The sequence below is a fragment of the Alosa pseudoharengus genome, unplaced genomic scaffold (genome assembly GCF_046254945.1).
Source record: "Alosa pseudoharengus isolate Yale_2024_CS ecotype anadromous, Long Island Sound unplaced genomic scaffold, YU_APseudo_1.1 YU_APseudo_1.1_scf_10, whole genome shotgun sequence".
Taxonomy (NCBI): domain Eukaryota; kingdom Metazoa; phylum Chordata; class Actinopteri; order Clupeiformes; family Clupeidae; genus Alosa; species Alosa pseudoharengus.
The window spans coordinates 20,465,321-20,488,125 of record NW_027468565.1 but is presented as its reverse complement, the minus strand read 5'-3'; the positions used below and the strand labels follow the sequence as shown (position 1 = coordinate 20,488,125).

At 43.0% G+C, this 22,805-nt stretch overlaps 2 protein-coding genes across 2 annotated transcripts in view; one reads left to right on the top strand and one right to left on the bottom strand.

Annotated features, from left to right (window-relative positions):
* Positions 1-150: 150 nt before the first annotated feature.
* cdc23 (CDC23 (cell division cycle 23, yeast, homolog)) lies at positions 151-7,742 on the top strand. Its single transcript, XM_076267198.1, has 16 exons — positions 151-263; positions 515-587; positions 718-855; positions 949-991; positions 1,206-1,311; positions 2,188-2,320; positions 2,561-2,738; positions 3,872-3,969; positions 4,283-4,364; positions 5,251-5,404; positions 5,598-5,717; positions 5,900-5,975; positions 6,088-6,149; positions 6,239-6,317; positions 6,723-6,842; positions 7,126-7,742. The coding sequence occupies exons 1-16, from the start codon at positions 157-159 to the stop codon at positions 7,291-7,293; spliced, it is 1,737 nt and encodes a 578-aa protein (XP_076123313.1). The 5' UTR covers positions 151-156; the 3' UTR covers positions 7,294-7,742.
* Positions 7,743-7,788: 46 nt separating this feature from the next.
* kif20a (kinesin family member 20A) overlaps positions 7,789-22,805 on the bottom strand; it is a 28,738-nt gene continuing 13,721 nt past the window's right edge. Inside the window, exons 10-19 of the mRNA XM_076267195.1 lie at positions 22,608-22,682; positions 21,529-21,672; positions 21,250-21,418; positions 20,827-20,973; positions 19,984-20,123; positions 19,689-19,791; positions 13,663-13,921; positions 10,394-10,482; positions 10,015-10,152; positions 7,789-9,387 (exon numbers count right to left, since the gene is read on the bottom strand). Coding sequence (XP_076123310.1) covers positions 9,052-9,387; positions 10,015-10,152; positions 10,394-10,482; positions 13,663-13,921; positions 19,689-19,791; positions 19,984-20,123; positions 20,827-20,973; positions 21,250-21,418; positions 21,529-21,672; positions 22,608-22,682 — 1,600 coding nt within the window. The 3' untranslated portion in view covers positions 7,789-9,051. The remainder of the gene's footprint in view (positions 9,388-10,014; positions 10,153-10,393; positions 10,483-13,662; positions 13,922-19,688; positions 19,792-19,983; positions 20,124-20,826; positions 20,974-21,249; positions 21,419-21,528; positions 21,673-22,607; positions 22,683-22,805) is intronic.

Here is a 22,805-nt window from a genome sequence, read left to right as displayed (position 1 = left end):
GCAGTAATGGTCAATCTAGAAAAAAAGAATGGCAAACTCGGGCGTTTTACTATTGGTCCGCTTTAACCCTCTCTGGTTTTACTATTGGTTAACCACCATTTCCATCTGGCCAATCCTGTCCAACTTTCTGTTGACGTCTATGGAGGGTTATGAAAAATGGCGGCGCTCAGTACTGAGTTTGGCGATTTGGTGCAAATTAAAAAGCAGCTAATTTCTATAATATCACAATGTAGAGAGAGGGGGCTCGTGCATAGTATGAAATGGTAAGTAAAGAGATATCATATTTGATTGTTTTTAAGATAGTCACGAAATCACGTTGCAATTTTAAGGGGGCCAACTGTATTTTCCTAGCTAGCTTATTATAGACCCGGCTAGTTTACGTTATCCAAACAGGTTTTGTAAATGTCTTCACATAACCGAACAAAGGAATCTGAAGAAATTACATTTATGAAGCCTACAGAAGATCTACGATGTTTGTTATTACCGAGAGATGTATTCACTAATGTACTTGTAGGGCTTCAGAGCTGGTCTTTGCTTTGGACCCTCTCCCAGTAAACGAACACCCACCACCCCCTGAACTTACCGAGGCAAGTGCAAGTCCACATGTCTATAGCTGTGTACATATTTGTGTATTACATTATATGTTACTATGTCTGTCGGTACTGGGTGAATTTGTATCAAGAATCTGTCTCTCACCATGACACATTGTTGTTAAAGGACGACGCGCAGGATTTCGACGCTCTCTGTCTGGCAAAATCATATTTTGATCTGAAAGAGTATGACCGCGCTGCGTATTTCCTTCGGGGCTGCCGCAGTAAAAAAGCATACTTCCTGTACATGTATTCCCGCTACCTGGTAAGAATATTATTTTACTCTTAAGGCAATGGATGTTTGATAAATTTAGTATGTTTCCAGTCTGAAATGTATGTTCTTAATTCATCTTTCCAGTCTGGAGAGAAGAAGAAGGATGACGAGACTGTGGACAGCCTTGGTAAGATTATATTTATGCAGATTTACAGAAATCTTTTAAGGGGTTCACATCTCTAGCATTGTTTGTATGGTGCAATAATGACAATGCAGTCCACAATATGGGAACATATAGTACTAGGTATGAAGAGACAGAAGTCTCCCAGTGTTATCTTTTATTTTGAGAATGCAGGCAGGTGATTGGTTGGCTCTTGTACGGCTATTGTGATTGGTTGTAGGGCCCCTGGAGAAGGGTCAGGTGCGGAATGAGGCTCTCAGGGAGCTGAGAGTGGAACTGAGCAAGAAGCACAGTGCTGGTGAGCTGGATGGATTTGCCTTATACCTGTAAGTATGCACATGGATGTACAGACACCCTCACCTGAGCAAATAAACACACCAGGACGCAGCATTAAAAGCTTCTCAATTAATCTGTAAGCATGCAAACATGTGATCAGCATTCACCAGCTATCGGTATACTGGCATACCAGCTTCTACCTGTTACACAGATTGCCCTATTGCTGTCAGCATAAAGTGTCTTATTAATGCACACATAGAAGTTAAAGGGAGGTTTAGTCGGTACACAGGTTTGTTCAATGATGATGTGACTACCATCCTATGCCTCTGTTTTTCATCTTGTCCTGTTAACACTCTGTGTTTGTACACCAGGTCTCTCTCTCTCTCTCTCTCACTCTCTATCCCTCTCTTTTATATATAATTATTAAAATCTCATATCTGTTATTATAAGCTTTGAAAAGATTATTTCCCTGGTTGTCTAGTGGTTAGGTTTTCGGTGCTCTCACCGCCGCGGCCCGGGCTTGATTCCCGGTCAGGGAATGCGGCTTTAGTGGGCAGCCGTGGCCCACTGGTTAGCACTCTGGACTTGTAACCGTCGGGTTGCCGGTTCGAGCCCCGACCAGTGGGCCGCGGCTGAAGTGCCCTTGAGCAAGGCACCTAACCACTCACTGCTCCCCGAGCGCCGCCGTTGAAGCAGGCAGCTCACTGCGCCGGGATTAGTGTGTGCTTCACCTCACTGTGTGTTCACTGTGTGCTGTTTGTGTTTCACTAATTCACCGATTGGGTTAAATGCAGAGACCAAATTTCCCTCACGGAATCAAAAAAGTATATATGCTTATATACTTATACTAGATTAAATTAATCGTGATTAATCACTGTGTGTGTGTGTGTGTGTGTGTGTGTGTGTGTGTGTGTGTGGGTGTGCAGTTATGGGGTGGTGCTACGCAAGCTGGATCTGCTGAAGGAAGCGGTGGATATCTTTGTGGCGGCTACACACGCCCTGCCTTTACACTGGGGCGCCTGGCTGGAGCTCTGCAATCTGGTCACCAACATTGAGATGGTATGTGACCAAAACACATGTGCACACACACACACATTTGAATGTTTTTATTTGGATCTGAAAGGCATTGCAAGGAAAACAAGATCCAAATAATCTGTCAGTCATTCAGCAAGTGTTTCTACTTACATATCCTTTTGTAGACATGCTGTACATAAAGCGCGCGCACACATTATATCCTCTGTGCCCTCGGTGCCAGTCTCACCCGTGCCTTCACCCCACCTTTTCTTGTGTGTATTCCAGCTGAAGTCCTTGTCTTTACCTGACTGCTGGGTGCGTGACTTCTTCCTGGCTCACATGTACACGGAGCTGCAGATGATCACCGAGGCCCTGCAGAAATACCAGAGTCTCATCGAGGCTGGCTTCTCCAAGAGCACCTACATCATCTCACAGATTGCAGTCGCCTACCACAACATCAGAGGTATGTGTCCCACCCACCAGACACACACACACACACACACACACACACACACACACACACACACACACACACACACACACAAAGCAAGGGTGCTTTTGTCACAGTGGCCCATTGTCACAGTAACATTGTAAAGCTTTTTACACAGACACCCACACACCCACTCACATACACTGAAATGTATATCTGCCTGGAGTTTTGTATTATTATATTATATATAATATTATTATTATTATTATATATCATTAATTTGACAATATGACTAGTGTGTTTACATTTGCATTTAAAGATGACATAATGGGAAACTGTTGACTCCTTGGTGTCATGGAATTTACCTCAACATATTAGACACAAGAACCACAACACGTAGTATTGGTTTGCTCACAGACTCTTGGCGCCATGAGGAGAGAGTGCTAGTGAGAGGTTTGAAACTCCTCACCATCAGTCTCTGAACCTGCAGCCCAAAAAGCAGTGTCTTTTATTGTACAGATGCACACAAAAAAACAGGATGCCAGACATCTATCTCCTTCAGCTTGATTCCCTCAAAACCCACGCACAGACACACATAGAAGCGGGGGCCTTTTCCTGTGTGTCCCAACTCGAACTCTGTGTCCTTGAAACTCAGCATAATATTTTTGCTTACAGAGGTGATTTATATATCTGTTTACACGGATGTTTTATACAATGATAATAATAATTCCTTTACATTTGGCTTTGTTCAATAAGGAGAGTGAACTGGAGAGACAGTGAACTGGAAACACTGTTGTTTCCTCCTTCATATGCAAATCTCAGACCACTAAAAACTGGTGAATCTAAACTAAGATAAGCACGAGGGGAGATGGATATCTGCTGAAATGGGCCATTTTATTCCCCAGCCAAATTATAGCGTTGCTAATAGGCTTGTAAAATAGCATCTGAGCATGTTTTTCACAGACCATACCTTCTATGTCAACATCAGAGTACAAGATAAAATACATTGCTCATCCATTCTATGTAATCTTTCAATTCAAAGTCCTCAAGTAAAATGAGCTCTGTACACATTCCAAATGTTTTCTCTGTGCCTTGTGGTGCACCTAGGTGAACTTGAAGCCATGTTTTGGTTCATGTGTCTTGTTGTGTGTTTTTCACTCTGGCAGATATCGATCAGGCTCTAGCTCTGTTCAATGAGCTTCGGGAGCAGGACCCGTTCCGTATCGAGAACATGGACACCTTCTCCAACCTGCTCTATGTCAGGGTGAGCCTTTCAAAAAGTCTAGACATCAACAACAGGATGTACATTTTATTTTATAGCCTGGTGTCTTTTCTCTGACAGTTTTTATTTTTTCCTCATGTATATTTTTCCACTATTTTTCAGTGCTGAAATCTGCTTTACCGTATCTGACAGCAGATATTACCAACAGATTTCTCTCTGGTGATTTGAGGCCTAGTAGCTGTATACTATTGAAGCATATCTGCGAGACAGTAGTTCTCTCTGAAAATTAACATGCTGTTTCTTTTCTTCCTTTATGTCATCCTTGCCCTATTTTTCTGACGTTTCTCCTCTTCAGAGTATGAAGCCAGAGCTCAGCTATTTGGCCCACAATCTGGTGGAGATTGACAAGTACAGGGTGGAGACTTGCTGTGTGATCGGTGAGCAGAAATACACACATATGTACATATTAAACTCATTTTGATGACACAAATACACACATACAGTGATGGCCAAAAGTGTTGGCACCCATGCTAAAGTTGACTGAAAAGAGGAATATAAAATCATCTTTTGGAAATTAATCTTAATGCCTTAAATGAAAAATGAGGAAATATCTAACCTTTAAGGACACCAATTTTCTTAGTGAATGAATAATGTATCATAAATAAATAAATAAATGTTCTTCCTTAAAATACAGGGGTCATAAGTATTGACACCCCTGTGTTAAATTCCCATAGAGACAGGCAGATTTTTATTTTTAAAGGCCAGTTATTTCATGGATCCAGAATACTGTGCATCCTGATAAAGTTACCTTGGCCTTTGGAATTAAAATAGCCCCACATCATCACATACCCTTCACCTAGAGATTGGCATGGGTGTTATTTCAGTTAGCCTATTAGCTGGTTTGATTTGCATTGAGCTCAATGAGCATCAAACCAGCTAATAGGCCAAAGTGAGTCACAACTAAGGACTGATATTCAAGCTACAGCGCAAAAGCAGACCTCAGTGTAGCAGTAAATTCACTACCTTTACATACAGTACAAGATAACCAGATGACGATGGGGGAGAAGTGCACACACATGCAGTATTAAAAGATAAATAATTTGTGAATCTCTCAAATGGCTACACTACACGCCATTTCATTGTAAAAGCAAAAGACATGCATAGACTTAAACTTACACAGAATACATGTAAATATTACAGAACAGAACATGTACCTGTAAGTAATTTTAAATAAAAGTTTCAGCCAAATGAAAATATAAATAAAACTGTATGGAATGTGAACTGTATTTATATTTCTGCATTGCCCTGTCATGTTTCACTCAGGTAACTACTACAGCTTGCGCTCCCAGCATGAGAAGGCCGCCCTGTACTTCCAGCGCGCGCTCAAACTGAACCCACGCTGCCTTGGCGCCTGGACCCTTATGGGCCACGAGTACATGGAGATGAAGAACACCTCCGCCGCCATTCAGGCCTACAGGTGCGTAGCACACACATACCCACACATACACACACACACACTCACTTCAGCCACTATACAAGCCTACAGGTTTGTACGCACACACATAACTCAGCGGCCATACAGGCCTACACGTACACACACACACACACACACACGTTTGTAATAGTCATATTGATTGTGTTTTGTTTCCCATTTTGTATTTCTGATTTAGACATGCAATAGAGGTTAATAAGCGAGACTATCGAGCCTGGTACGGACTTGGTCAGACCTACGAGATCCTCAAGATGCCTTTCTACTCCCTTTACTACTACCGCAAAGCCCACCACCTCAGGTGTGTCTGTGTGTGTGTGTGTTGAGGGTGGTGACGGGATGACTGATGAGGAGGAAGTGGATTTACTGATGCTTTATTGATTTGGTGTTTAGTGTTGTTTCGTCAGTGTGATATTTGTGCTCTTGCAAGTCCATTTTCAACTCTCTCACAGTTGAGGCAGTCATGTCCGTTCTCTTTTACAGACCGAATGATTCCCGTATGCTGGTTGCCCTTGGTGAATGTTACGAGAAACTCAACCAACATGTTGAAGCCAAGAAGGTGAGTTTGTGTGTGGCAACTAAGGTTCTGTTAGATGGGTATCCATCATTAGACTTAAAGACTTCAATTGCTACTTTTCGTCCCTAATCTGGTGTGTGTGTTTGTTTGATAGTGTTACTGGAGGGCGTACTCAGTGGGAGATGTGGAACGGATGGCTCTACTCAAACTGGCCAAGTAAGTAAATGTGCTTGTTTGTTTGTATGTCTGTCGGAGTAATTTTCTTTTGTCTGTGCTCATATGTGCATCTATGTGTATGTTTGTAGACTGCACGAACAGCTTCATGAATCGGACGACGCAGCACAATACTATATCATCTATATACAAGACATTTTCTCCTGTGGGGTAAGATGTGTGTCCCTTTGTAGGCTCCAGACATGTTTTATGAACCATAATTTGTCCTCAGTATTGAGTATGCTGATGTGATGTAATTGTTGTGATTTAACATAGGATTTAAGGCAAGTATTGTGGGTAAATAGGGCAGAAGAGCGAAGCTACGCATTGAATGTTTTAGTTGCCCAACTGCCCTTTAGCCCATAATGCGTTGTTTTGATCACATGGTTTGGCAAACTCAATAGTGCTAATCACACTCACACCCAAACTACTTATCTGGCCAATTCCAGTGTATACCACAGTTCGTCTGCTGGAGTCATTTGTTAGAATCTAACAGTTAGATGCTTGGGTGTATTTAGAAGTGTTGGTCAGAGAAAACGTGCAAGTGGATCAACAGTCTGTATGTTTTGTTTGCAGGAACAACTGGAGCATGCTGAGGTGAGCACAGCTCTCCGGTATCTCGGCCAGTACTACTTCAAGAACCGGATGTATGATGAGGCCTCCTTCTGTGCACAGCGCTGCTGTGACTACAATGATGTGAGAATCTCACACACACCCAGCACTCAAAACACATTTCTAACATGTTAATTTTAACATTAAAAATGCCGTACAGTGTATTTGATAGAGCTTAAAGCCATCTAGCCATGTTCTAGCAAGTAGAAAGAGAAAGTCAGCGATTCAACAGCCACTTCACTGAATTACCAACTGTGATTGAAAATTAACAGTAGCTGGTTGCTTTGTTGCTCTACTGTCAGTGGTGTGACCGAGGCATTAACCTGGTCAGTGGTGTGACCGAGGCATTAACCCTGTGTGTCCACAGGCTCGTGAGGAGGGGAAGGCTCTGCTGCGGCAGATAGCGGCGGTGCGGGAGCAGGGAGAGACGTCTCCTCCCGAGATGTCCTTGCCTGGTGTCTTCACCCCGCTGTCCAACAACGCCACACCCATCAGGAGAGTGTCCCCACTGGACCTGTCTTCGGTTACACCCTAACACACACACAACCATGCTGTCCAACAACGCTACACCCATAAGGAATGTGTCCCCGCTGGACCGGTCTTGTCACTCAAGTGTGGACAGACACACAGACGTATTGGGATTGTCCTTACCAGACCTGCACACACAGGTTTATATGGACTCTCCCTGTTAGACCTACACACACACATGTCCACCAATCCCAAGAAGTCAACCTTTCAACACTGGACTTGTCTCCCATCATGGCATGGCTTGTGTCCATCAAACAGGTGTGAAAACACACCACACGCTGTGGTCCTTTCCTCCTCATACCCACAATCCCCTTCTGCAGACTCCGTTGTTTATTAATTATTAATGTTTTATATTACTCTCCATTTCTATAACAGACATCACTTTGTAAATATTTACAGATTTCTGAGGGAATGGCTTGCTTGATCCACTGTCAAAATTAAACTTTTTTTTTTCTACCACTGTTGCATCTTTTTACAGTGAAGTGAAGTGAAAAACAGTCTCTGAATGACCACAGAATGGCTTTAATTCTTAACGTGAAACAGATTTTACGGACAGGAAAGAGTTGACATATAAACAGGAAAGCACATGCATAAACAAGAATAGAATAGACAGAAAACGGTCATGGTTGTTAGGTGCTGCTTCAAACTTAACTGTTAGAGTATGGGACATATAGCCACCTTTAAAAAATATGTTTTGTTTATATAACAGTGTAGAAATACAATTATTTACATGAACAATGACCCTCGGTAGTAGTATAATAGTTTATGTGCAAAGGAGACTTCATGAATATGCATCCATCCACCCACTCAATCATACAGGTATGTCCATACCAAGTAGATGCATAACCAGTGCCTTTCCACTAACATGCAGAACATTTGCCCTGAAATCTTAGTTCAATTCTGTGATGATAATACTGCTGACTGTCCTCAGTGCTTGTGGTTGACAAAGTGACAGCATTTACCACTTAAGACACACACACACACATCCAGCTCTCTCTCTCTCTCACACACACACACACAGTATGTAGCAGTATCAATCTTGGGAAACCAAACAAACACAGCATCACTTTTTTTGGCAGATCTAGGCCGTCAAATTCTACACAAGATTGCGCTAAACCCGATTACCTTTTTTAGCAGAGCTAGGCCGTCAAATTCTACACAAGACTAAAGACAGCGCTAAAACCGATTACCTTGACATAAAAGAAATAAACACACTTTAAAATAGTCACCCGGTATTTCAAAGATTACATAACATTTCTGTGTGTATACTACAGATCCAAGGCTAGTGCATAGTACATAATAGGCCCTTAATGACAGACATGAAGGGCACTCGGCACTAATCAGCTTGATCAAACATGTAAAAGCATCTCCACAACCTGTGCCGTCCTTAACAGTGTCCTATTAACACTACATCAACATTAATCTCCCAAGAAAGCCAACACCGAGCACTGCTTCACTGTGATTTAAAGCTCAAGGTTAATGAGAAGTGAGGGTTGGTCTCCCGTACATGGATTAAGCCTGGCCCTAGACTAACACAGAGCTTCAATGGAGATTTCTACTGCGAAACAGCTTTTAGTCTAGGAGCAGGCTTAATCCATGCAGGGGAAATTGTCCCTAAATGTTTAAATAATAACACACACAAGCTTGATATGGCACTAAATGACCAGACTTGTACACACAGAGTAGGCCCTGTTGCCCTGGACCACTGCTGCAACTTAGGTTTTGCATTTTTTTGTACAAAAATAAAAACTTTATTGTCGTCTTCTCAGTACTTCATTCCCCGGCGCATGGGGGAGGGGCTGGGCGGTGGGGACGGCTGGCGAGAGCGCAGCACGCGGGCGTAGGGCGTGGCGTTGTTGTCCACGGCGTCCGCTCTGTGGCGCGTGACGGGCGTGCGCGATGGGAAAAGGGAGCGGAAGAACGGACGCTTCTCGGGTGGGGCCACATTCTCCATCGCCATGGCGGCGGCGGCGGCACAGCCACGCTTTTTACAGGACGAGCCGGGAGTGGGAGGGGCAGGTGGCGGCATACACTCCGCCTTCCTCCTCAGCTCTGCCTTCACCAGCTGCAGACTTGTGTGGAGCTCCACCAACATCTGATCCTGAGGTAAAAATGGAGGGAAAGAGAGAGAAAGAAAGAAAGAGTGCATAGTAGGGAAGCACACAGTGTTAGAAGGAACAGTGATTGACAGAGTGGTGAAAAGGGTTGAGTGAACGAGAAGCGAGGGAGGGAAAAAAGGATTGAGAGGGGGAGGGAGAGAGTTAAAGTTGAGCCCAAAGGATAGTGAAGGGGAGAGGAGGATAAATTATATACACACACCACACCGCAGGAATGTGAGGGTCAAGTTGCTTTGTGTGTGTGTGTGTGTGTTCCCCAGCTCTATCAGTGCTTAATAATCCCCATTAGCAACTGTAAGTTACAGTAGAAAGATGGAGGGGGGGAGAGAGAGAGAACCCCAGCAGGAAAAAAAGGAGCAGTGGTGAGGGAATGCTTTTCATAGGGCCAGCAACACACACACACACACACACACACACACACACACACACACACGCACGCACGCACGCACATAGGAAACACACTACTACTGTGCCTGCCTGTGCAGCTGGGCACTAGATTCATGGGTGTATGTATGTCACAAACTTGGCAAAATTAAGGCTTTTCATTTTGCAGAACCATTTGTCATCAGCACTGTTTTGCAAAATATCCAGCTATGCGTAATTGTGTGTACCTGTTTATTGAGTTTCTCATCTGCGCTGCTTAGTGCCTGTCGGAGTCTCTCTCCGTCTGTGTTTCTGCAGCATGCCCGCTCTCCAGACTGAAGCTCTGCCACCAACTTCTGCAGGTCGTCACGCAGCTGACGCAGGTTCTAGACACACACACACACACACACACAGACAGATGTTAATTTTTCTTTCATCAAAACTCAAGTTTGCTGTGTATGCAAACATCCAACTTTTGCATACATAAACAGGCACAAAAGCATTCAAGCTGTCCACCAGCTCATTCAAACACATACAACAATCCCATCCCTCATCTTGAGCATGCAAAAAAGCATCCAAACTCCAAATTCGGCTATGCATTACACACACACACACACACACACGCACCTTCTGCCCCTCCTCCAGTTTCCGGTCTGCTGTGGAGGCGGTGGTACTGTTGCCAGGTGTTGGGTTCTGCACATGGGCACGCTGGAGTTCTAGAGGCAGAAAGAAACAGCCAGAGAGGTCAGATCATGGCTCTTACAACAATCTTGCCTGTTAACAAAAAACATTAAACATTTTAAAGCGATTCCTTTCGGTGCAATCTGCAGTCCTCTTTATCAACTCCCTCAATTAGCTTGTCTACACTCTTTAATCTTATCTAGCTAAGAGGTAACATCCCTTTGGTAATCCAGGACAATTTTTGAAAAATTTAGCGAATTGCCCCACAGGGGTTTCAACCAGTTGTAAACTTTAACCAATTCTAGCCAATAAAAATATTGCTTCAGGATAGAAGAGAGGAATGGCTGACTTATCAAGCCGAAATATAAACAACCTTTTGACGTGCATCCTCCCATATTGTTTAAGCAATAGGCCACGAGGGGCTGTAGGTTACACTGGTTACACAACAGCTAAGGAGCATTGTTAGGCACGGCACGCTAGCGGAGTGCCTAAAACCCCCCTTAGCTGTTGAATAATCAGTGTAACCTACGGACTCGAGTGGCTTATTGTTTTTCTAAAACTAGTATTATAAATACCCGGCAAAGTTTCATAAAGTAAAGGCACAGCAACGACAAATTTAACCATCTTCTTCCACCAAGAAATATATTTTCTCTATCAAAATTTGGTTTTTCAAGGTTACCAAGCAACTTCGAGATGCGGCAAATGTAACTTTTGTATCAAGTTGTGGTAGCACAGTAATATAGAGCGAAATGCGGTCCAGGTGTGAGCTTGTGCTCATTATACAACGACATCAAACGTGATTCAGCCAATCACAATCAAGGACCGGAACTAATAGTTTTAGAAAATTAGTTAATCAATTAGTTAAATAGTTAATTCATTAATTAAAACTGCAGTTGGCAAGTCTGACAGATTTAGGGGACTTAGCCAAAATTTTGGCAAAACTCTCATGCCCTTCTCCCACTACCACGAGCACCCTCTCATCGAGTTTGCGCACCAGACTGTAGAGGTCTGCGCGGGACTGATTTTTCAGGAGCGGGACAGCAATATTCTGTCCCGCTCCTGCCCGCATTAATGTGTCGTTTTTAGTCCCGCTCCCGCCTGCATCTGTAACATGATGTCCCGCTCCCGCCCACTAAAGCCCGCATGCAGGAGGGACAGCCTATTCAGTTTTTCTTTCTGTCTCACGAAAGGAGCACACACACCTGAGAAAAACTCCAGATGTCAGTTTCTTGGTTCTGAATGTAGGCTAACAACTGAAGTAGGCCTAGTCTGGTGCCCTCTTCCTCGGTCATGCTTTCGATTTTTGACAATGAGCAGCAGGAACAAATTGAACCCACGTAGGGCTGGGATAAACGATTATTTTTTAAACGATTAATCTAGCGATTATTTTTTCGATGCATCGATTAATCTAACGATTCATTTTTTCAGTCCGATTCGATTATCTCCCCATTAATTCACTAATAGCAACTTATACATGTTTATTTACATATCTGAATGAAAAAACATGAATTCTTTAACATTGCAATATATGTTTATTGCTCTTAAGATTCCAAAATAAAAGACTGAAGTGCAAGTAACTACAAGTGCAAAGTAATGCATTCTTAGTCAGAGGTAGCATTCAATAAAGTTCAGTAGGCTAGTGTATGTCTAATTGAGTGCCTGTCATTTTAAGACGTTCGTGTGGGAATCCTTGCAATTAACATTAACACAGTTAAGGCTGCTGATGTGTGTATGCAATTCATAACGTAGTTATTTCAAATAACAGTTCGTACTTCTCCTTTGGACAAGCACTTTTGAGTCTTGGAAAACACTTTTCCATTTCCATCGGGATTTTGCAAACATAGTCAATAAAATGAGCCCTGCACGAGTAATACAAGCAGCTGCAAGTAAGCATGCTAAACTTGACATCCAAACAGTATTCTAACGTTAGCTTTGAGATAGGGCTACTGCTTGATTGCATACTGTAACTTAACTTCGTTTAGTCTCCTCAATGTACTATGTTGTGACCTTAGCAGAGCTTTAACTTTAATGCAGCGGTTTTGAACAAATTTGCGCAGCATGGTCACGATGCTAAGCGGATTTAATAGCAATTTAGCCCACTGTGTTCTATGCAGTGCTTCTATGTGGCAACAACCCTTCAACAATCGTGAATATTTTGTTAAATGCACATGCAGAGGAGGAGCAGCGGGCTCGTTACGAGAGAGAGCGGGCGGGGCGAGGAAAGGCTGTGTGAGTAAAAAGTGCAGCTCAATGAAATTATGTTATCTTATCTTTAATTTAAATAGCAGGCCTACAACATAGAACATCAATGTGTGGTGGCCGGTTTTGATTTCGTGGTGCCCAGCCACAGATTAGTCAACGTATGGAAAACACTGAAGGTGTAAAATTAAAAATATTTAGCAGCACACGTTATGCTTCACGAATCGACGCTCATATTTTGCGTGCGTTGTCCCAGCCCTAAACCCACGTAAACGACAATATAGGCTATAGGCCTGCTATCCGTCAGTTATGCTTAAACCCCGTTTTTTAATGCTGCCTAACAGAACATCCAGCTGAACTATAGTCATGAACGGTACTTTAATTATTTCTATATTTAATTTTACGCACATATTTAATTTGCAGGAGTGCAGTGAATCATCGGTTTGTCCCGTACCCGCGAACGCACCTCTCTCTTATCCCGCCCGCTTCCGCAAAGAGCTTTCAAAAGTTGTCCCGCGTCACACTCTTTTGCGTCGGGACCCGCGGTTCTACCGCGGGAGTGCAGACCTCTACCAGACTGCTCCAGACTGTGACTGACAGTCAGATCTCACACAGCTCTGCTCTGATTGGACCAGAAGAACCAGGAGCTGTGGATTTTCGCAAAACAAATAACAGGCTCTAGGTGGAGGTAGAGGTGCAGGTTTTTTTTCTAAAACCGGCTGATTTATGTCAGGATATACTATCATATTATATCGGAGCATAGTGTTGGTTTCAGTGAATATGATCAAAACAATTTTGCTAACTGCCGCTTTAATTGCCCCCATCCCCTTACCGAGAGTCTTGAGTAGTAATATAGAACGAAATGCGGTCCAGGTGTGAGCTTGTGCTCATTATACAACGGCATTGAACACGATTCAGCCAATCACAATCAAGGACCGGAACTATCAGTTTTAGAAAATGAGTTAATGAATTAGTTAAATAGTTACTTAATTAATTAACTGCCCCCATCCCCTTACCGAGGGTCTTGAGCCTGAGCTCCGTCCTGCAGAGGTCCAGCTCCGCCCTGCACTGCTCCAGCTCCAGCCTGCACTGCTCCAGCTCCACGTGTGTGTACGTGTCTCTGTTTGCCGCCAGGCGCTGGGACCGCCGCACGCTCGCCTCCTCTTCCGCCACCAGCGGCGGGAAGATGGGCGCCGCCACCACCGCCGTGCTCCCGGGCCTGGAGGACCTCTTGTCCAGGGCGGCGGTGAGTTCACGGATCTGCTCGTCCCGCTCCTGAGTGAACGGACAGAGACGGGGGCATGAATATATAGTCAGTACCACGCATGGCAACTAAGCCCAATATACACACACAGGCCGTAAAGGAATATTGTTATTTTGATTTTATAATCAAATTGCAAAAAAAAAAAAAAAAAAAACCCTAGTAATATATAAGTAGTAATATATGTTCTTACCTTAACTTTCACGAGTTGAGTCATACCTCTCCCGTGTCGGTACGTGCACTCAAACGCTCTGGCGCGTGGCACGAATGTGTTAGCATGTTGCTATGCTAGCGGGCTCAGACGTAGCCATAGAGGGAGGAACATAGCAGTAATCAAACACATCCACATTTTCCGTACTTAAATACAGTTGCACGAGTAGTTGATAAAAATGTGTAAGGTCACACAACATGAAACGTGGCGATTTTCCAAGCGAATAAACAGGAGAACTACAATGTGTGGCGCAATAGCACTTGGGAGTGCTTCAACGTTAGCATAGTAATATTAATTAACACCTAATTGTAGATCCTATCCACCACAGAGTTTAGAATTCATGATTGATCGCACACACGCATTTTCGTAAATAGAGACAACCTGCCCTGCTGGCGTTAGTTTGAGCTGACTCAAAGTAGCAGGTTGTGGTAAAACAGATTGTGAAAAATCATGGTTACAACATGCATTGTGAAGGGTTTGCTCTCAGCATTTTAGGAGGATTACACCACATCATTGCTGCAAACGCATCGCTTTCAGGGATCAATAAAGTATATCTATCTATCTATGGCACAGCCAGGGTCTTATAGATCATTGGTTCCCAAAGACTGGGTAGCGACCCACGGGTGGGTCGCAGGAGATTTTATTTGGGTCGCCAGCACAATTTATGTTGTGTAATAGGCCAAACTTATACCATTTAGCCAGGAAAGCTAACAGTTTTCTATTAGGATCTAGTTTGTTAACTACAGTCACGGCCCTATGTGCAATTTTGCATTTAGAATAGCTCTGAAACTGGGGGGGGAACGCGTCAGAGGGGACAGCGTGGACATCTCACTCACAAAATGAAACATTTCTGTGGGGCGCCTGCCATGGACCTCGCAGTTGCAAAATGCAAGGGACAAACATTAACAAACACTATCTCTTCAGCTTGACCGATTAAAATCTAGTCAACAAAAGCAGACATCCGTATACCGGACATGGCTATTGAATTTGCTATCCACCTTGTGAACTCTACTAGGCTAGCCTACAATAAAGGCACATTATCTTTTGGCTATTGCGCAAAAGCCTCTTGTTCCATTCTTACAACATAGCCTGTCACAACATACCGTGGTGACAGGCGTATCTTTTTGGTAGTCATTTCCAACTTTTCCAGCAGGATGAGAAAAGGCTGAGGTTGTGTGTTTGTACAAAATTTGTTACAGCTTTGAAAGTATTTAACATTGTTTCATGTGTAATTGAGATTGCAGAATTGTGGGAAACTAAAGAGTCAGTGCATCACCAATCCCTGTAATAGTAGTGGTAGTAGGCCAGACCTAGTAGGCGCTATTACGTATCCAGATATGGCACTGTAGAATTTTTTTTTTTTTTTTGGGGGGGGGGGCATAGAAAAGTTTGAGAACCTGTGGCCTAAAACAATAAAACAATATTGCTGGATGATTGTTAATTGTTTGCTCTGAAGTGAATGGGTCGCGATGGTCTGTCATTTTTAAAAAGTGGGTCCCCAGAAAAAAAGGGAAACACTGTTCTAGATCTATGACCCCGCTACCGATGGCAACACTATCCCATTCTCGACAGCACAGGCTCTCCGTCAGTTGCTGTTCGCCCGTGTTCTCTCACCATCTCACTCATCTTTCCTGCCTTTCACGATCCATAAGAGCTAGTTCCTCCTCTGTGTATTCGGGTTCAAACAAATATGGTTCTGGGTCAGCTACAAGCCAGTCGTTATCGTCATTGTCTATTAAGTCAGCCATTGCAAATAATTTCGCTTCCTAGCACAGGTTGAAGTTAAAGTCAAGTTGGTTCTATTTTTCGGAGGTGAATATGTGTGTGTGTGTAAACATCTCGTAGATGAGACTGCCTGGGTTATTTTGTTTCGATATTATATATAAACCAGGGCTTTGATCCGGTTCAAGGAACGAAAACCGGGAACTTTTTGTATTTTACAGGGAACAGAAACGAAACCGGAAACGTTATTATTTTTTATGTTCTGGAACAGGAACACTTATTTAAAAATAATGGTAACCGGTTAATACCGGTTTTATTTCGTTCCTCAACGTTTTCGTTGCCTAATTAACTAAAAAAAAAAAGTAATTATTTTCCTGCGCACGTTATCATGACGGCTGAGGTTCACTTCCTGTGTGACATCACATCAGACATTCGCTGACTGAATGGAGAGAGAGCGGTGGATTACAAAGTCTCCACTCCACATCTTAAATAAGAGGTAAATTACGATCCATCGTTAATTAAAACGCTCATTCCAAACACAATATCAATAGCTATATTTGTCGACTCCACGTTTATGATGGACTAGCGAACATTTAGTAGGCTATAATTAGTAGGCTATGTTTGTTGATAAACAATAGGCCCTACCTGATGAAACAGGCCTAATTGCAAGTAGGCCTAAGCAAGACAAAACAAAAGACTTGTTACGGTATGAGTAGGCCTACTGGATGTCCTTTCCCCCGACAGTTGGAATTTGTTGTTGCCCGAGTGGCATAACCACGTGTCTTAATAATGTTGTTACGTTTGTGTGGAAATTTTCTCTTTTAACAATAAACTACACATTTGAAATAATTGTAGGCCTATTTAATTATTATTAATAATATAATTATTATTATTTAATAATGGTTGTAATATTATTACATTTGGTTTAAGCTGACATAATTCTATAGCATTAAACAGCTGACAGGAACGAAATTAACCGTTCCGGGAACAGTATTTTTTTGTTCTAACCGGTTCGGGAACGTCAATTTATTGGTGGAACTCATAACCGGAAACGTTATAATTCCGTTTCTGTTCGGAACGAACCGATTGGGAAAATAAATCGGTTCAAAGCCCTGATATAAACACATAGTAATTGTAGCCTACCATTCAGGGAATAGGCATTTAAAAGAGAGACAGATTATGGCAGCATTTCTCAAACCCACTACTGGGTCGCGGAGACATGCCAGGTGGGGCGCGAACTGACATGAAAACAGGATATAAAAAAAAAAAAAAAAAAAAAAAAAAATATCTGTAGCCTAGGCAGCACCCGGTGCGCAATGGACGCACTGTGTTATTCATAGGGAAGCGCTCGTGTCAAGGCAGCTTAGTCCCGACCTGAATGAGATTTTGAACAAGGTTGTGCGAGTGATGAATTTCATCAAGACCCAGCCCTTAAAAGCGCGTCTGTTCCCCGCACTTTGCGAGGAGATAAGAGCTGACCACACAGCTGTCGCCTACTGTTTCACAGCGAGGCAAGGTGGCTTTCCCGAGGTAAAGTGCTGTCGCGTGTGTTTGAGCTCCGTGTCGCCTCTTCTTGGAGGAAGAGCGAATACGAATCTGCAAGCACGTTCACTAATGAAAATTTCTTGATGAAGCTGGCCTATCAGCGATATATTTGGAAAGCTCAATGAGTTAAATCTCCAGTTACAAGGCAAAGACAAGCACCTACCTCACCTAGCAGATAAGATTACTGCATTCACCAAAAAACTTGAGGTATAGGTGCCTCAATCGCAACAGTATTAATGCCTTTGAGAATCTGAGTGAAATCCCATGTATCCCATGTATTAAACAGTAGGCCTACATCACATCCCTGCAAAGTTTATTTCAAAAATATTTCCCAACCAGCAGTGCTCAGTATGACTGGATTATGAATTCATTTAATGCAGTAATAATGTTGGTAGGCTATTTCATTGAATATATTGTAGCCTGCAATGCTGTAAAATATTGGCCTGTGCTTGCTAACATGTTGCTGGAAAACAGAAATATGTGTGTTTAATTTACAGTGACACATTATGTATTTATTTATATTATATCTGCAGCACCAGCTGATTTTAAATCTGCTGAAGGACATATTTAGAACTTGTTGTTATTTCAATAAATTTGACGATTTTAAGCTTGATGCACTTTCTTAGAGCGATGATGGACAGGTGGGGCTCGAAAATGCCCCCTTGATCAAAGTGGGGAATGAAAGAAAAAGTTTGAGAACCACTGGATTATGGAGTGATATGACTCAGAAATGACATCGGGCAATGGCAGTGCGAGATGTTCAGAACGTAAGAGCTAAAACTTCTACAAGCTCAATAACATCCACAGCGGAAAAAAGAAGGTAAGAAAAATAGTCGGAAAACTTAGATGTGTAAGTCAAGCAAGCAAGTTTGGCGGTGTTACTAAAAATGTGAACATGCACGTTGCACTGTTGTGCGGTGGACTTTCGGAATGAATAGAGTTGTTTCTTTAATATCGAGGCGCCATAGTTTGTCCGATTGGCCTGCTGGTATAAAATGAATTGCGCTCTCTTCCCATGCACTCAAAATGAATGAGAGTCTTCAGAACAGGCTTGTCATAGTGTCACCCTGACACAACAGTGCGTAAAGTAGCCTATAATGTGAATGACTTATTATTTTATCAAGGATTTCTTTCTTTTTGCAAAAAATAAAGTACAATAGGCATTAATTAGTAGGCTAGATAGCAGCATGTTGAAATTATGTGCCAAATTGCGTTTTTTATTACAATGATAAAATTGTAGGCTACAGGCCGATTTATTTGGAGACTGTTTTGCGAGACAGAGACTGAGTTTGCTGCTGTTATTCTGGGGATAGGCTACAACATAGCCAATGTAGGACTTTAGCCTTTTATATTTGCTGTATTGGATCTTTCTAGAACAGGCAAGAGCTTTCTAGCCTCACGTCAGCAGCGCCACATCACCCATATACATTAAAACAACCAGCGGATGGCGGGTGGGTGCGGTTTTGAAAATTGGTCAAAAAACTTTGGTGCGGATGGATGAAGTTTTGCTATGCAGTTACGGTTGAAATAATAGCCCATCCGCGCATCTCTAGTGTGTGTGCCTCTTTCGCTCAGAGGGGAGGGGGAGGCTGAGGGGTCAATCAAGCATGGATTCTAAACTCTGTGGTGGATAGGATCTACAATTAATATTACTACGCTAACGTTGAAGTACTCCCAAGTGCTATTGCGCCACACATTGTAGTTCTCCTGTTTATTCGCTTGGAAAATCGCCACATTTCATGTTGTGTGACCTTACACATTTTTAGCAACTACTCGTGCAACTGTATTTAAGTAGGGAAAACGTGGATGTGTTTGATTACTGCTATGTTCCTCCCTCTATGGCTACGTCTGAGCCCGCTAGCATAGCAACATGCTAACACATTTGTGTGCGTGCCAGAGCGTTTGAGTGCACGTACCGACACGGGAGAGGTATGACTCAACTCGTGAAAGTTAAGGTAAGAACATATATTACTACTGACTTTAGGTGGCGCGTTCCTTTAAAGGAACCATATGTAAGAAATGTATTTTACATTAAGAAATCATGTTCATTTCAAATCACTGACATCAGTAGTCCGGCCAGGATATTGTCATTTAAAAAGTGAAGTTGCAGCCCTCAACTGATGTTGATGTTGTGTTTTGGCCTGATGCACCACCCTCCACCTATCTTCTATCACAAAGTCAGTAGTGTGGGGGGTGGGTCCTCACAAGTTCAAGAGGGTTTGGGCCACTGCACTGATTTCACTGCAACAGGACAGGAATCACACAAACAAACACCACACACACACACACAGACAGAGCTGTACCTCGATCTCCTGGCTGTAGTATTTCTTGAGGCTGGTCTGGAGGTTGCCGATCTTCTTCTCATAGCGCTCCTCAATCATGGTCTGCTCAGTTTCTAATGTTTCACTGAAGACACAAATGCACACATACACACAAAAACACATCTTCAGCACATACTTCACAATGCACCAATTTACTGGATAGGAACAGAATGGATTCCTCTCACGTGCCTGGAAAAAAAAAAACTGCAGTCTCTTTTACATGTGTGAGTATCTTAAGAATTGTATACAATATGTGTGTGTGTGTGTGTATGTATACCTGAAATCACTCTGCATGCGTGAGATGACCTCCATCATCTCCGCACACACCTCCTCCCTCACGCTCGCCTCCAGCTCTGCCTTCTCCTGACGCTGACGCAGGACTTCACGCTTCAGCACCTCTATAGCCTGCAGCAAGGCCTACACAGACACAAAGTTAACCTTGTGTAAATAGGGGTGTGGTGAAGCAGCAGAAGCATCCCGAATCTGCCGTTGTGAGTGATATTTAATAGACATTTTTATCCAAAGCGTCGGTCATCTTCACCTTTAGAACCGGAGGTAATGTCTATACCCACACACAAACGTGCATCAGTAGGCTCATCATTTATGTGTTAATTTCGCAGACGCGTTTAGCCAAAGCGACTTAGCAATAGAATAACATTTAAGCTACAACAATAGAATATATAAACATTTAAGCAACAATGCACCTTAGCTAGGATTTACCACTGCATCTGAGCTAGAGGAGACCTTAGCTAGGATTTACCGCTGCATCTGAGCTAGAGTGCAGAGGAGACCTTAGCTAGGATTTACCGCTGCATCTGAGCTACAGGAGACCTTAGCTAGGATTTACCGCTGCATCTGAGCTAGAGGAGACCTTAGCTAGGATTTACCGCTGCATCTGTGAATAGTACTAGTAGTAGAGGATATAAAACGAAGCACTGAAGACATGAAAACATTTGAGCATGTCTCTCGCCTGCAGCACTGCCTAGACACATGATAACACATACACATTTGCATTAACAGACCTCTGCTTCAATTGTCTTATTCTAACTAAAATACTTAGATCCACAAGCTTACACCTGAAACAATCATGGTGAACACACACACACACACACAGACTTACGTCGGAGTCCAACATGGTGATGTCTCCTTCGTTGTCACTGTCATCCTCCAGCAGGCTGCTCTCATTGGCAGCTCCTCCATCTTGCTGCTCGCGCAGCAGTGACAGGATGTACGCCACACGTGTCTTAGTGGAGGGGCCATGGACCAGCTACACACACACACACACACACACAGTTACGCTGACACAAATGTACACAATCCAAGCTGCTCTTCCAGGTAGAGGAACTCCATATTAGAGTATGTTAATGAGTGTGTATTCATGCTTCCATAATTCCACTTCTTTCATAGAGCTGTAATGCAGTCTGCAGGATGTGTGTAGGAAACTACTGCACTATGTGTGACTGTGTGTGTGTGTATACGAGTGTCTATTGGTTGTATCTGACAGCAGTGCGTATGGACTGAGAGAAACAGACCGGGGCAGTACCTGTGTTGCAATGGCGGAGAACTTGAGAGCCTGCAGCGTCTCGTCGTAGGTGGAAGCACAAGGGTTGATGTTGACCACCATGATGGAGCGGCCCAGACCCGTGAAGAAGTTCTGCAGCACCCGCGTCAGCTTGCTGTCACGGAACGGAACCACCTGAGGGGCTCGAGACCTAAGTAGGAGAGAAGAGAGTCTGGGTCTTGTTTGACAGTACAGCTGTGTTTGTGCAGGTTTATGTGTGTGTAATGGTCTGTGTGTGTATATATAATTTTGTGTGTGTACCTGTTGTTCTGATTGTATCTGAGTGCCGTCATACAGCGTCCCAGTGTGTGTAGGGAGGTGTTGATGTTATTGGCCTCCTTCATTCTGTCTCCATTCTTCTGGTCCTTACAGCGCTCTGAACCGGCCAAGTCACACATAGACAGACTGACCACACACACAAAAGAGAGGTGGAAGCATACGCAAGATTAGAATACTGACTAACAGCAATTTACACAAGGAATAGATACATACATACATGAAATGTGTATATGTGTGAATGTATGCAGTGTTTCCCATACATTGACTAATCTGTGGCGGTGCGCCACGAAATAAAAATCGGCCGCCACACATAAATATTCTATGTTTAATTTAATTTAAATTAAATATAAGATCAAATCCTTGCATTGCCATTGAGCTGCACTTTTTACGCACGCAGCCTTTCCTTGTCCCGCCCCCGCTCTCTGCCCCTCCTCTGCATGTGCATTTAACAAAATATTCACGATTGTTGAAGGATTGTTGTTGCCACATAGAAGCATTGCATAGAAGACGTCTGGCTAAATTGCTATTAAATCCGCTTAGCATCGTGACTATGCAAATTTGTTCAAAACTGCTGCGTTGAAGTTAACTCTGCTAAGATCTTATCACAACATAGTAGGCTACATAAACTAAGTTAACTAAACTAAGTTAAGTTATGCAATCAAGCAGTATCTCAAAGCTAACGTTAGAATACTGTTTGGATGTCGAATTTAGCATGCTAGCTTAGCCTACTTACAGCTGCTTGTCAATTTCGTTGAAGGGCTCATTTTATTGACTCTGACACTGAATGTTTGCAAAATCCCGATGTAAATGGAAAAGTGTTTTCCAAAATTCAAAAGTGCTTGTCCCAAGGAGAAGTACGAAAATGTATTTTAACTATGTAGAAAACGTTATGAATTGCATCCACACATCAGCAGTGACAGGCACTTAATTAGACCTATACACTACCCACCCCCACCCCCCGTTGTCCAAGTCAGCTACCGCCACAAATTGAATCCAATCCTGTGGGAAACACTGCTAGGTGTTATTACAAGAGAACAAAAGGTGTGTGTGTGTGTACTTACTCGCTGATACGTGTTCCCTGTTTGAAGTCAGAGTCGGGTTGGATGTGCAGCAGGCGGATGGTGAAGATGCTGTGGCTGAGGGCAAAATTCAGAGGATTACTTGGCTGTCTGCATGTGTTTGTGAGTTTCCAGCTGAAATCATTCATTTAGGTAAGTTGATGTGTAGTTGCAGCAGCAGTGAGTTGTGGTTGAAAAGTG

Bases quoted from the DNA above. Each gene is read 5' to 3' on its own strand.
- cdc23 (XM_076267198.1), top strand. From the start codon at position 157: ATGGCGGCGCTCAGTACTGAGTTTGGCGATTTGGTGCAAATTAAAAAG. The intron at 992-1,205 runs GTAAGATTATAT...GATTGGTTGTAG, and splicing joins CGAGACTGTGGACAGCCTTG to GGCCCCTGGAGAAGGGTCAG. The intron at 3,970-4,282 runs GTGAGCCTTTCA...TCTCCTCTTCAG, and splicing joins CCAACCTGCTCTATGTCAGG to AGTATGAAGCCAGAGCTCAG.